This window comes from Sus scrofa, chromosome 4 (genome assembly GCF_000003025.6).
Source record: "Sus scrofa isolate TJ Tabasco breed Duroc chromosome 4, Sscrofa11.1, whole genome shotgun sequence".
NCBI classification, from domain to species: Eukaryota; Metazoa; Chordata; class Mammalia; order Artiodactyla; family Suidae; genus Sus; species Sus scrofa.
Genome location: NC_010446.5, coordinates 34,685,151 through 34,700,271, shown reverse-complemented (window position 1 = coordinate 34,700,271; position 15,121 = coordinate 34,685,151). Strand labels below are relative to the sequence as shown.

Here is a 15,121-nt window from a genome sequence, read left to right as displayed (position 1 = left end):
AGAGAAAATATAGGTGACTCTGGGTTTGGCAATGACTTTTGAGATATTAAACCAAAGGCACAATGGAAGAAATAAAACTGATAAGTTGGACTTCATTAAAATTAAAAAACTTCAGCTCTATAAAAGGCAATGTCAAGATAATAAAAAGATAAGCCACAGACAGAGAAAATATGAGCAGAAGAAATATCTCAAAAAGGAGAGCTACCCAAAATAAACAACCTGATGGAAAAATGGGTCAAAGACCTTAAAAAAGAAAAAAAAAAACAAACTCACCAAAAAAGATCCTCAGATGACAAATAAGCACATGAAAAGATGTTTCACATCATACGTCATCAGGCAAATGCAAATTAAAATGGGAAACCACTACATACCTGTCAGAATGGCCAAAATCCAGAACAACCACAACACCAAATGCTGGTGAGGATAGGGGGCAACAAAAACTCTCACTCACTGCCGTAGGAATGCAAAATGGTACAGCCACCTTGGGAAAAAGTTCGGCAAACATATTCTTACCATATGATCCAGCTCCTTGGTATTTAATCCAAAGGAGTTGAAAATGTCACATCCACAAAAAAAAAAAAAAAAAAAGCACAAAGATGTTTATAGTAGCTTTATTCACAATTGCCAAAACTTGGAAGCCACCAAGATGTCCTTGAGTAAGTGCATGGGTAAATAAATTGTGGTATATCTACATAACAGAATACTATTCAGTACTAAAAAGACACTGAGTTGGCAAGCCATGAAAAGACATGGAGGGGCCTTAAATGCATACTCCTAAGTTGAAGAAGCCAATCTCAGAGTTCCCGTCAAGGCTCAGAGGTAGCGAACCTGACTAGTATCCATGAGGAAGGACGAGGGTTCAATCCCTGACTTGCTCAGTGGGTTAAATACCAGCATTGTCATGAGCTGTGGTGTAGGTCACAGACATGGCTTCGATGTGGTGTTGCTGTGGCTGTGGCGTACCTGGGAACTTCTGTATGGCAAGCACGTGCCCCTTTAAAAAAAAAAAGAAGAAGCCAGACTGGAAAGGCCACATATTGTATGACTTCAACTATAGGATATTCTGGAAAAGACAAAACTATGGAGATGGTAAACGATCAGTGGTTGCCAGGGGTTAGGGGGAAGGGAGTGATGTATAGGCAGAGCACGGAGGAGTTTTAGGAGAGTGAAACTACTTTACATGGTACTACAATGGAAGATGCATGTCATTATAATCGTACCCAAACCCACAGAAGGTACAACATCTAGAGTGAACTATAACGTCAACCATGGACTGTAGGTGATAAAGTATTAATGTATTTTCATCAACTGTAACAAATGGACCACTCTGGGGTTGGGGGGGGTTACTGATAACAAGGGAGGCAATACATGTGTGTGGGAACAGTGAGTATACGGCAAATCCCTATACCTTCTTCTCATTTTTGCTATGAACCTGAAAACAGCTCTTAAAAAAAAAAAAAAAAAAAAAAAAAAAAAAAACCTTCAAAAAAAAAAATGCAACATCTGGATTTAACCATGAGGAAATAAAAGACAAATTCAAACATTCTACAAAGTAACCAGTCAGTTTTCAAACTCATCCCGTCTAGAAAGATAAAGACAGACTGAAAAATGGCCCCAGATTAAAGGAAACTACAGAAGCATAACAGCAAATGCAACATGGGATCCTGGATTGAAGCCTGGACCAGAGAAACGGTATTCGTGGGACAGGAAGTGGAGTCAGAATACACTCTGCAGATTAAGCACTGATTCGGTGTTTTTTCCTAGTTTGGATAACTGTAGTATGGCTACGTAAAATATTCACATCTGGAGGAAGCCAGGTGAAACTTCACAACTTTTTAAAAGTCAAATTACAAACTGAAAAGTTACATTTAAAAGTAAAGAGGCATGGCAGGTTAAAGATCTGGCACTGTCACTGCAGCAGCTCAGGCTGCTGCTGTGGCACAGGTTTCGATCCCTGCCCAAGAACTTTCACATGCTGGAGTTCCCGTCGTGGCTCAGTGGTTAACGAATCCAACTAGGAAACATGAGGTTTCAGGTTCGATCCCTGGCCTTGCTCAGTGGGTTAAGGATCCAGCATTGCTGTGAGCTGTGGTGTAGGTCGCAGACGCGGCTCGGATCCCGCGTTGCTGTGGCTGTGACGTAGGCCTGTGGCTACAGCTCCGATTCAACCCCTAGCCTGGGAACCTCCATATGCTGTGGGAGCAGCCCAAGAAATGGCAAAAAAAAAAAAAAAAAAAAAAAAGAACTTTCACATGCTGTGGGTGAGGCCAAAACAATTTTTTAAATTTTAAAATTAATAAAGAGTACGGGATTAGGAACAAAGGCCACTAAGTAAATGGATACACTAATATAGGGATCAGAAGCCTTTTTCTATAAAAAGTAGAACAGTAAATTACTTATTTAGGCTTTAAAGGCTAACTGGTCATGACAAATGATCTCTTTCACCTTAGCACAAAAGCAACCATAGACAGTAAGTAAAATATCAAGCATGGCTGTGTCTCAATAAAAACCGGAGGCACCAGATTCAGCCTTCAGGCGGAAATTTGCCAACCCCTCAACTAAAAGAATTTTCAATCCCTAAAAAGGTGAAATTTAACATAGTATGGCATAATAATTATTCTTTCTTAATATAATCCTACTTTTTGCAAGTTAATCAAACAAAATGAAAATTTCATTTGTTAGTACATACCATGAATTCTTTATCATACACTGCTGTTGTTATGCTAGTTGTGTACACAGAACCATTAAAAGGAGACACGTAACATTTTAATAAAGATCAGAGCTATGTTTTCTCTTAACAGTTCCAGCATAGAATGAGCTAAAGGATACACTCAACTAAATGATCTCCCTTTGATCTCAAATTATACTTAGTGTGAAAATAAAAAAAGAAAAATAGATTTAAAAAAATAAACAGTGCAGCATAAAAACCAAAGAGCAGACAAAGTAAGCACCTTGGGGTCTCAATTTCTTGATGTAACTGTACCCAGCAATTCAGAGTCGGAATAAAATGTTTAAAATCATCCTATTCTCCTTAATTATATTCTGAAACCATTTAAATCACTTCCAATAGTAATTCTCTGATCGGCCTTTGAACACATATGCTGACCTGACTGATTTGTTACTACCTAACCATATTTATTAAATAATGTCAGAAAATCTGCCTATTCAAAAATCAAGGTATAAAATGAAAAAAACGAATTCCTGCTGTGGTACAGTAGGTTAAGGATCTAGCACTGCTGCAGCTGTGGCACAAGTGGCAGCTTTAGCTCAGATTCGATCACTGGCCCCGGGAACAAACTTTCATAATGCCGTTAAGAGTGGCCACAGAAAAAAACAATAAAATGAATAAAATCATCTGGCTTGGAATTTTTATATGATTCCTTTAGAATTTGAATTCCTTTGGAATTTGAATATAATTCCTTTAGTATATGATTTCTTTGGAATTTGAATATGATTCATTTGCGATAAAATGAAAGTGCTGAGCAAAAATTTTACAAATAATTTAAAAGTAAAAATAAGGTACAAACTTCCAGTTATAAAATAAGTCATGAAGATATAATGGTGACGTCATGGTGACAAGTTAATAGAAGTGTGATGCATATTTGAAAGTTGATAAGAGAGATCCTAGGAGTTCCTGTTGTGGCTCAGGGGTTAACGAATACAACTAGGAACCATGCGGTTGTGGGTTTGATCCCTGGCCTTGCTCAGTGCGTAAAGGATCCAGCGCTGCCGTGAGCTGTGGTGTAGGCTGCAGACGCGGCTTGGATCCCGCGTTGCTGTGGCTCTGGCGTAGGCTGGTGGCTACAGCTCTGATTGGACCCCTAGCCTGGAACCCTCCATATGCTGCGAGAGCGGCCCAAGAAATGGCAAAAAGACAAAAAAAAAAAAAAAAAAAAAAAAAAAAAAAAAGAAAGAAAAAAAAAGAGATCCTCAAAGTCCTCATCACAAGAAAAAAAACTGTACAGTGTGCTGGTTATGGATGTTAACTATGTGTACTGTGGTGATCATTTCACAACACAGCAGACTCGAACTATGTAGATCCACTTTATGTGAGGATATTTTTCAATAAATACATTGGAAAATTTTGGAGATCTGCAGTCATTTTTAAAAATTTACAAATGGGAGTTCCCGTCATGGTGCAGCGAAATGAATCTGACTAGGTTGCAGGTTTGATCCCTAGCTCTGCTCAGGGGGTTAAGGACCTGGCATTGCTATGAGCTGTGGTGTGGGTCGCAGATGTGGCTTGGATTCCAAATTGCTGTGGCTGTGGTGCAGGCCGGCAGCTGTAGCTCCAATTAAACCCCTAGCCTGGGAACCTCCATATGCCTCTGGTGCAGCCCTAAAAAAAAAAAAAGAAAAAACAGAAAAACAAAAACTTACAAACGAACTACGTAAGCCTACAAATATCAAAAAAAAAGTATATTATGAATGCATAAAATATTTATGGAGTTCCCGTCGTGGCGCAGTGGTTAACGAATCCGACTAGGAACCATGAGGTTGCGGGTTCGGTCCCTGGCCTTGCTCAGTGGGTTAACGATCCAGCATTGCCGTGAGCTGTGGTGTAAGTTGCAGACGCGGCTCGGATCCCCGCATTGCTGTGGCTCTGACGTAGGCCGGTGGCTGCAGCTCGGATTCAACCCCTAGCCTGGGAACCTCCCATATGCCGCAGGAGCGGCCCAAGAAATAGCAAAAAAAAAAAAAAAAAAAAAAAAAAAAAAAAATTTATAGTTATTAGCTTATGCTTACATAGGCATAAAGTGAGTGATATTTAATATAAAACGAATAAGGTGTTAGTTTTCTTACTGTTTTACAATTGTGCTTTCATAGAATTAACTACCATACAGTGTGCTTCCCTCCTAATTGGAGAAACTGGGTATCAGCCTATCATCTTTATTTTTTTAATGTAACAATGTTTCTAACACTGTATCATGAATAAGACTATAATACTATATGCCATAAAATCACAGTTCATTCATTAGTGTATAGGTTAGGCTGCCATGAAGTAATCACACTGCTGTTTCTTCACTATCAATGCATGCACCGCTATACCTGTAAATAAATGTGAATTTCTTTTTAATGTCATCTTTTCATTTTTCATGTTGAGAGTTAGCAACACATATAATACCTACAGTTTTGTATCATATAGGACGATACTGATGTAAGTAATGGCAGACAATTCATCTTGTAAAGAGTCAATGTAAACTTATATACTGGCATCAATAAACACCACAGTGCTGTGTAAGTGCTTTCTCTCCATGATTTTCTTAATAACATTTTGTTTTCTCTAGCTTATTATACGAATACAATATATACATGTATATACACATATAACACAAAATATGTAATAATCAATTGTTTACAGTAACAGTCAAGCTTCCAGTCAACAGGAGGTTATTAGTAGTTAAGTTTTGAGGGAATTAAAAGTTATAAATGGACTGCAGGGGGTCAATACCCCAAACCCCAAGTTGTTCAAGAGTCAAATGTACCTACAAACATCAAATTGTTGTTGTACACTTGAAACTAATATATAATTGTCAAGCATACCGCGATAATTTTTTTAACTAAAAATAACTTCACTGTAAAGACTGTAAAATTTAGTTACATAATAGTTTCAAGCCGCACTGAAAAACTACCAGATTTGGATACTAGAAAGGAATAAATGTTAGGGTTTTTCACCCAAGAATTAATTAGTCACAAATAAGACCAGAGATAGTACCACTGAAAATTTTTAAATAACATAAATGACATGACCAATGCATGTAACCATTATACATTTTTAAAATGTAAAAAATCTAGGTACCTGTAACTGGCCTACAAGGGTTATCATGGTGGCTCACCATGGGCAACAGGAACTCCAGCCCAGAGCTCAAGAGTTTCCGCATTCCATCGCTAGATAATACTAAGGCGATTACTCACAGCAGAGAGCGTTCACAGCGCCACAAGCCAGACCAGTGGATGCCACCTTCTAGCCACAACTTACCCCAGGGTGTTGCCTGCCAGCCGGCCCAGAGTCTCAGAACCTGAGAGAAACCACGGGGAGTCACTCGTCCTACCAGGTCTCGATGTCCTCCCTGCCCCGGAGTTGCTATTCAACTTAGACCTTGGAAAAACAAGAGGTAGGAATATCACAGAGGAGTCCCCAAATGCCTAGAAACAAGCCTCAAATTCCAGGCCCCACTACTCAAAGATGTGGTAAAACATCACTCTAACAATTCTCCAATTACTCCTACCGAAATTTTTACTTCAAATCAAAGAGCAAACCTAACGACTTGGAGCTTCACAACAATCCAGTTCTTATTTGAAACTTTTATCACAATTTAACTGTAAATAAATTACTTCTGAGATTTGTAAAAGTAAGCACACTTTCCTTAGCTGCAGTCAATTCAAAGTCATCATGTGTTACCTGGCAACCTTTTTTACACGTCATCATTTACAAAAACCAAAATGTTAAAGACTCTGTCGTTTTCAAATTGAGTTCCTTGATTTGGGAATATTAAAAGGGAAAAAACATGATCTGAAAAGTCAGTTGACTCAAAAAGCAGATCTGCTGTGGGACCTACCAAATACCTATCAGTCTTCTGGCAACCGACTTCTGTTAAGTGATAACTGATGCCTCTGCTACTTGTAATGTGAATATTTCAGTTGGAAATCATTTCTTGCATAAAAATTCAAATCAAACTACAAAGTAACCATCAAGTTATTTTATTTATTTATTTATTTTTGTTTTTTAGGGCCATACCCGCGGCATATGGAAGCTCCCAGGCTAGGAGTCCAATCAGAGCTACAGCTGCCATCAGAGCTACAGCTGCCGACCTACACCACAGCTCACAGCAATGCCAGATCCTTAACCCACTGAGCAAGGCCAGGGATCGAACCTGCAAGCTCATGGTTCCCAGTCGGATTCGTTTTCGCTGTACCATGATAGGAACTGCCATCAAGTTATTTTTTAAAAAATAAGTAACTTCAGGGTTCTCAAAACAAAACACAAAGTCAATGTTACACATTCAAAAGCTAAATATTTACTAAATAAAAAAGGAAAGAATGTCTTACCCATCATTATTGTCAGGTTTCCCCAATTCCAATCGGTCTGGCTGTACTGAAAAACCGATCCTACAAACTCTACCATCCTAGATGCAAAGAAAACAGAAGAAATTTCCAAAGTAAAAACGGGTATTAAAACTTGAATTTATTCAACACGCAAATTATGTACTTATTACTGTCAATTCAGAAGACAACAAACAAGCTCCCTTCCAGAAGGCAGTCACTCCTGAGCTGGGGAAATATGTCTCATATACATTATCAAGAAACCAATAAAAACAACTTAAAATATCTCAATCTAACAGAATTCAGAGTAATGAAATGACTGGATATCAGGAACCTCTCTATTCTCTTACTAACTAGTTTCAATTTAAGCTTTCTCTGGGCCATAAAATTTATACAATGAGGAAATGGAACTGGCTGATGTCTGAAATAACTCTTGTAAGAAACTGCTGTCTTCCATGGTTAAAAAGGAAGACACACAATGAGACACAGTTATATTTTAACATTCATTTTCATTTCTCTACTTTAAACAACTTACCTCAAGAAGAAAGGCAGCATGATTTGGTCCCACCACACATTGTTTTATAGTCGCCTGTTCCAATACATTCAAAGGGGGATGGCTGAGGAATAAAGAAAAGCAAGCAAATAAAATTACTTTTTAAATAGCAAATACATCTTCGGAGCTTCTGCAATCCAATTTTAAAAATTTCGGGCAAAACCTATTTTTAAAAACTAATATATTTTAAACCAACAACTGAAAAATAATTAGGTCATCTAGAGTCATCATAGCTCCTTGATATACCAGTTTTTTACAATCAGTGTGAATACAAACTATAATTCAAATGAACCCAACTCATAAAAAGTTGATACTTAGATTATAATATTCTCTATAGCTACTGCCTAATTATGAGTGCTTTTTCCTAGTTTAAAAAAACAATAATTCTTTTCAGGAAATTTAAAATCTCTTAAAACTCTCACCTGTTTAAATTATATTTGTTCAATTTCTCTGAAACTTCCCGTAACCTTTAAAAAAGAAAAAACAAAACATCAATAAATCACAAGTACAGTTCCTTTGTAACCAAAATAGTTCTGATGTGGTGATTTCTAACAGTAGCATACCAAAAAGTTTACTAATGTTTTTCATATTATCTTTGATTTTTATCGTAAAAAAGATCACAAGTCAACCGTACCAATTCCCTTTCCTCACCACCTCATTCGCAAATTCAATCATTATCATCTTACTTCGCAAATGAGACACGGAGACTTCTAGAGTTTATATAACGTAAAGCAGCAGTAGAGCTGGTACTCGAACCCACAGCCCAAGGGAAAGACAATTTTTAAACACTGCACTATACGTGTCCAAAGAGGCTTGAAAATACACCTACATCATGAAATGAAAATATCTGGGAAGCACATATCTATTAAGAATTTAATGTAATGGGGCAGAAACAATCCAAAAGCTAACGTGACCTAAGGTGAAGGTAATCTCAAGTTCCTGAAGAGCCTTATGACACACAATTGTACAACTTAAAGCCTCAGTGCCCATATCTATAAAACAAGGATAGCACCTCTCATTTTTAAAAGAGTGTTGAGGAGTTCCCGTCGTGGCGCAGTGGTTAACGAATGTGACTAGGAACCATGAGGTTGTGGGTTCAATCCCTGGCCTTGCTCAGTGGGTTAAGAATCCTGCGTTGCTGCGAGCTGTGGTGTAGGTCGCAAACGAGGCTCGGATCCTGTGTTGCTGTGGCTGTGGTGTAGGCCAGTGGCTACAGCTCCAATTAGACCCCTAGCCTGGGAACCTCCATATGCTGCAGGTGCGGCCCCAAAAAGACAGAAAGACAAAAAAAAAAAAAAGAAAAAAGAAGTAATTCTCCTCAAAATAAACTGAAATTTTTCTAAAACAATGGGGGAAAATTAAAACAGTAAATTAATAGGAAATTCCATGAGTTTTGTTTTCTAAATTAATAGGAAATTCCATGAGTTTTGTTTTCTAAAGAGTGGCAAAAATACATGAAATCTGATTTTAATCATTCATACTAAGGAGATAAAAGTGATATACACACTCAAAATTAATCACACCTTAAAGCCAGTTTAGGATTTAAAAGCTGCTACAAATCATATAACACTTGAACAAATAACCATAATTATTTCAATAAGAGTCTAGGAGGATCCAGTTGTCCTTCAACTTTATCCAATAAAGTTCTATCCTCTATCCAATAAGAAGTATCTTCCAAACACTAAAATATACAAAAGCAAACATCTAATACCAAATTGTATTCCTAAGCAGTAATAACTTTCAAATTATGTCACATTTAATATGTCTACTAAGAAGTAGATACTCACTAGTGACTATCTCACTCCCAAAGAACAGCATGATCATGTGTGACTTGGCCCCCAATAAAATACATTATCAGAATTCATTCACTTTCATCAACCAAAATGTGTTTTTATCAATCCCGTAAAAAGCCAAGTGTTTTGACTTAATCCCAGCTTGCTTATTTATAAGGCACACGTCTGTACTGTGACACAAGCTCAAACACCATCATTAGAGTGATGCACTATGGAACTTGTGAGCTTTGAGAGAAGGCTGACTAGAAAATGGTCAGAAAATAAACCGGGAGACTCCATTCTGGGCAATAACAACAGCCTGGAGAAGACCCAGAGCAGAAGCAGGAGCTCTTCCTCTCTTCAGCCCACATTTACTATGAGTAATTTATAAAACTCTTCACCAGACTACAGACTGCAGCCAGACTGTGAGGAAAGGTTAAGAAAGGCTTTATTTCCCAAAAGCCATCGTAGCAACAATTTTTTTAAAGATACTTGTTCAGCAGCATACCCATTCATTTTTTCTTTTTTCTCTAGAGCTTTTTTCCCAAGAACACATGGGTGGGAGGGTAGAGATAAAATCTGTCAAAGTGTTTTCAAAGATGGACAATAATTGAGATTAAGAATTAAATGTTGCTTTCATGGCTCCAAATGGTATTCCAGGTAGATACTATCTATAAAATGGAAGCTTTATAGATATTAAAACCTCGAGTAAGGTTTGAGGATATCAAAATGCCAGAGAATAACGACTCAAGAATTCAAAAGCACGGAGATCTGCCGTGGCTCAGCAGAAACGAATCTGACTAGCATCCATGAAGACGCAGGTTCCATCCCTGGCCTTGCTCAGTGGGTTAAGGATCCAGCGTTGCCGAGAGCTGTGGTGTGGGTCGCAGACACGGCTTGGATCTGACATTGCTGTGGTTGTGGTGCAGGCCGGCAGCTACAGCTCTGATTCAACCCCTAGCCTGGGAACCTCCATATGCCATGAGTGCGGCTCTAAAAAAGCAAAAAGAATTCAAAAGCAAATTTCAGGTTAGGAAAGGGATAGAGAAAACAGTTACTGCCATCGAATTTTCTCATCTTAAAAATCATGGTGGGAGTTCCTGTCGTGGCGCAGTGGTTAACGAACCCGACTAGGAACCATGAGGTTGCGGGTTCGATTCCTGCCCTTGCTCGGTGGGTTAACGATCCGGCATTGCCCTGAGCTGTGGTGTAGGTTGCAGACGCGGCTCGGATCCAGCGTTGCTGTGGCTCTGAAGCTCCGATTCAACCCCTAGCCTGGGAACCTCCATATGCCGTGACAGCGGCCCAAGAAAATGGCAAAAAGACAAAAAAAAAAAAAAAAAAAAAAATCATGGTGGACTCCATATCTGAAATGTACATGCACTTGTCCTGGAAACCATATCCCCTGGGTAGCAAGAAATCCAGGGTTACTCTCAGCTCATCTACCACTTCTGGCTTCATTTAAGCCCATTAAGTCTCTGGTCTCCTCTAAGTGAAGAAAGACTAACAGTCCTCTCTGGGCTCTTTCCAGTCCTAAAATTGTCATGTATGTATGAAAAGCCAATATTTATCAGTGGAAGGTATTTCTGTAATGTTTATATGGAAAGAGCACTTCCTAACCACTCACCATCATATGCAATTTCATCTTACCCATCTGAAACTTTCATACACAAATTAATTTTACACGGACACTTAGGTTTCCCCAAATATCAAATTTGCTTAATTTCTTAAATTCAATCCTGAAAATTTACAGAAAATGTATTTTTCCAAATCTCATGATAGCAGTTATCATGACTAAATTATTTGCTCCATACACACATTAGCTTACATGGATCCCAGAAACAGTAACAAAGAAAACTTCGGGGGGGGGGTGGTGTGGCGGGGGGGACTAACTGCAAAATAAGGAGTCCTTAGCTCCCCTTTACATTATAGAGTCCTCAGCAGACACGCAAATCCCAGAATTACTGCAGACCAATAATCACATTCGTTTCAATTTACTCAATTACTGAACATCTCTACATAATTATGTGGCACTCATCTACTACTGTAAAGGATCTTCCTCCAAAGCTTACAGTGCTTAAAGTTATTAACTGTATTTCCTCTCATAGCAATATTAATGAAAGTTTTCCCTGTTTTTAAAATAAAAGGAAAACCACCCCTAGAGCTCACCAACTTCCATTTCAGAATAAATCTTTACATGCGATTGTGACGGAAAACAATTTTAAGAGCACGGCATAACATCACAAAATAACCTCATAACTCAGCATATAATCTCATTCAGAGGCAGGCAGGAAAGCCTTTGTAAGGTGGCCAGAACACACAATGGATAGGTTAGCAATGTGCTTCTGACAATCCTTAGTACTTCTACACCAAAGATTTATTCTACATTCCAATTCAATAACCTATTTTATTCCTTCAAATTTATAGACATTTTACAGATCCAGAGGCTAAAATTTCTTAAGCACCAAGGTAACAGCAAACTGATGTTAACGGAGAAATCAGTAAAACAGTACTTGCTAAAAACTAACGTATTTATAGCTGCCCTTCAAATTCCCTATAATTTCCATCTCAGTTCCCCCAAATTTAACATAATAATTTTAGTCACCTTCTCACTGGTCCTCAATTGGCAGGAGCACTTAAAGCAGGTTCTTCAGTTTTATAATTCTCTGCCCTACCCCTAATTCCCATGCCACCCGTTCAGATAAACACACACACACACACACACACACACACACACACACACACCCTAAAATGAATGAAATTGCTAGATTTCTAGCTAAACTTCTACTGTCCAAAAGGTAGGTATGTCTGGATCCCTAAAAGCCTTCAATTCTCCATAAAGGTATTCCTGAAATTCCCCCTCCTACAAGATGGTGCTTTTCATACACCTGGAATCGGTAGGTGGACCAGGTGTAGGTAGACCAGGTGTACGTACCCACCTGCAGTTCATGTGTGTCGGTCATCACCTTATCGGTGGAAAGGGGCATAAGCCGCCATCCGTACATTTCTGCCAGTCTCATTTACTTCAGGCCCAGCTCACATGCTCCCTCCTCCATGAACTCCTCTGGTAGCTCTTAATTTTCTCCCCACACAAATCTACAGCTTCACCCTCAAACAGGACCTTTACTGCCTACTTTTTTTTCTAGTCATTTGTGTTTCTAGTTGAAGTGACTTGAGACTTGAAGCAAAGAGATAAAACTCCCCAAGTTATTTCCTCCCTCCTTCACTTCTTTAGATACATTTCCAGCAATGACCAGTGTACAGTAATACTTGTTATATACAATCCATTTTCAGAGGCAGAAAAGATGCCTGATCCTTTAAATTCAACAAAACTATTCCCTGTGTCTTAGAACAAGCAAGAAGAGTGTAAATATACAGATTTCTTTTAGGATAGTTCCCATAAAACTCTTACAGCAGAATAGTCAACATAGCAAAAACATTTAATCACTTAGCACTTATCCAAAACTATGAGCAAACTGCCTTCAAGTGACCTCACTCCAATCTCTAAGTATCCATGCACAGAATAAAACTTTTGCATATCCATGTAATTTTACTTGAGTAAAGGACTTAATAATCCACACACAGAAACAACAGCCAACAGTCAGTAAAGGTCCCTACAACATCCAAATCAAGACTCTTGCAGAAAATGTCTTAAAGATCTCCTCTTGCCATCCATGTCAGAGAAGGCAGGTATTGCCAAAACACAAATGCACCCAGATTATCTTCTTATAAAAGAAGAAATACTATAGGAATACCTCTGGCATTTCTCTAAAAGCAACTCTCCAAACCTTAAAGCTTTAAAACTCAGAAGCAATGAAAGTACACAGAGCACAGAGCAACGACTACGTTGCTAGACAGACAGTAGAGAAAGAGACATGGCCCTTCCACTGTATCATCATGCACTTTCCTAAATATAGGTTGTCAGTCCCCAACACTGTTCTTTTATACAACTATTGCACCATACTGTATACACCGCCTGCCACCTGTGAAGTGCTTCTTTGCATGCCAACTGTCCACAGTATCAACAATAACAATAAATTCAAGCTATCACATGGTGCTCCTGCTTGGCAGCCACTGTACCTGACATAAAAGGATGTACTTGGGCAAAGCTGTAGAGGGCATAGCATCAAATAGCCACATTCCCATCCCCATTAGCCAACTGAAAGCCTGGAGCTAGCTTATTCAATCCAGTAGAGAGGGCATCCCAACCCCAAATCCCTTTTCACATAATCCTCAAACAAGCCTTGTTAAGGTGTGCTGAGAGGAGCCCCTTAAGGGGGTCTCGGACGTAAAACATAAGGTGTCAACTGAGTCTTCTCGTGTTGGACTCTGGATTTGCTTATGTGTGAAGGAAATAGAGTCTTTCCGCCCACCTACCCACTCTGCGCTGTGACTTAAAATAGAAGGAGCCACCTTGATCCATGGGTCTGAGAATGGCTGGGAAGAGCCTGGAGGGCTCTCATTGTAGGTCTGCAATTTGACTTCAGGACATTTGATTTTCAGGTACATTTTGTAAAATCCACTTTGTACTGCTTCTATATGCATTTAAGCCTGATCATGGGTTCTCAACTTCAGGATGTCTCAGGAATGGGGAATGGGAGAGGGTGGATAGTAAGAGAAGCAATAGAACCATTTATACAAAACACACAGTGAAGAATGAAAAAAATCACTACACCAAAACTCAACAAGTGATGGTTTCTAAAAGGTTGGTTACAACGTAGAATCAGAAACCCTATCAATGAACTCTTAACACTCGAAGCCAATACTAAAATCCACCAGTCTGGGAGTTCCCGTCCTGGCGCAGTGGTTAATGAATCCGACTAGGAACCATGAGGTTGTAGGTTCGATCTCTGACCTTGTTCAGTGGGTTAAGGATCTGGCGTTGCTGTGGCGTAGGCCGGCGTCTACAGCTCTGATTATTAGACCCCTAGCCAGGGAACCTCCAAATGCCGTGGGAGTGGCCCTAGAAAAGGCAAAAAGACAAAAAAATAAAATAAAATCCACCAGCCTATCTTGTACTCTATCATTTACCCATACATGATTCTCTTTAGATATACAACTGTACAGCAATGTGGCATATGTGACATAAAGCATATTAAAAATTTTTAATCCTGCCTCCCTGATAATATTAAACTTCCCATGAGGCACTAACTATTTATCATCTGAATAGGGAAGGGGAGGCAGTACAGGCAAGGATACTAAAGAACCTCTAAGACTGATATGCAAAAGCTACAGTCAGTTACTAGAAGGGAGTCCTAAGGAAAAGTCACAAACTGCCACCTTGCAGATGTATACATGATACTGAATCACTTTTAAAAGACTATTTGCCAACATGGAGATTTGAAAACCTCACACAGATTTCCAGACTTCTAGCTTCTCTTAAAAAACGAGATCTAGCAACCAAGCTTAGACAGCCCAGTGTGACTAGAGGTGCCCTTACCTGCCTAGCGCCTGGAGACATATGGGTTTGAGATCACTGCTACAGAAGGATTATTCTTCCCACTCTCTGATAAAGGATATTTCCTTAGTGAAGAATAATCGGAGATCCCGTAGTGGCGCAGCAGAAATGAGTCTGACTAGTATCTGTGAGGATGTGGGCCTGATCTCTGGCCTGGCTCAGTGGATCGGGATCTGGTGCTGCTGTGAGCTGTGGCATATAGGTCGCAGATGTGGCTTGGATCTGGCATTGCTGTGGCTGTGGTGTAGACTGGCAGCTGTATCTCCGATTCCTGGGAACCTCCATATGCTGCCC

At 39.2% G+C, this 15,121-nt stretch overlaps 1 protein-coding gene across 10 annotated transcripts in view; it reads right to left on the bottom strand.

Moving 5' to 3' along the window:
* The window catches only part of UBR5 (ubiquitin protein ligase E3 component n-recognin 5), a 148,717-nt gene that overhangs the window by 94,239 nt on the left and 39,357 nt on the right, over positions 1 to 15,121 (bottom strand). For all 10 annotated transcript variants that reach the window (XM_021089033.1, XM_021089034.1, XM_021089039.1 and 7 more), the window contains exons 2-5: positions 8,020 to 8,064; positions 7,580 to 7,661; positions 7,051 to 7,127; positions 5,981 to 6,100 (exon numbers count right to left, since the gene is read on the bottom strand). In XM_021089033.1, the coding sequence (XP_020944692.1) occupies positions 5,981 to 6,100; positions 7,051 to 7,127; positions 7,580 to 7,661; positions 8,020 to 8,064 (324 nt within the window). The remainder of the gene's footprint in view (positions 1 to 5,980; positions 6,101 to 7,050; positions 7,128 to 7,579; positions 7,662 to 8,019; positions 8,065 to 15,121) is intronic.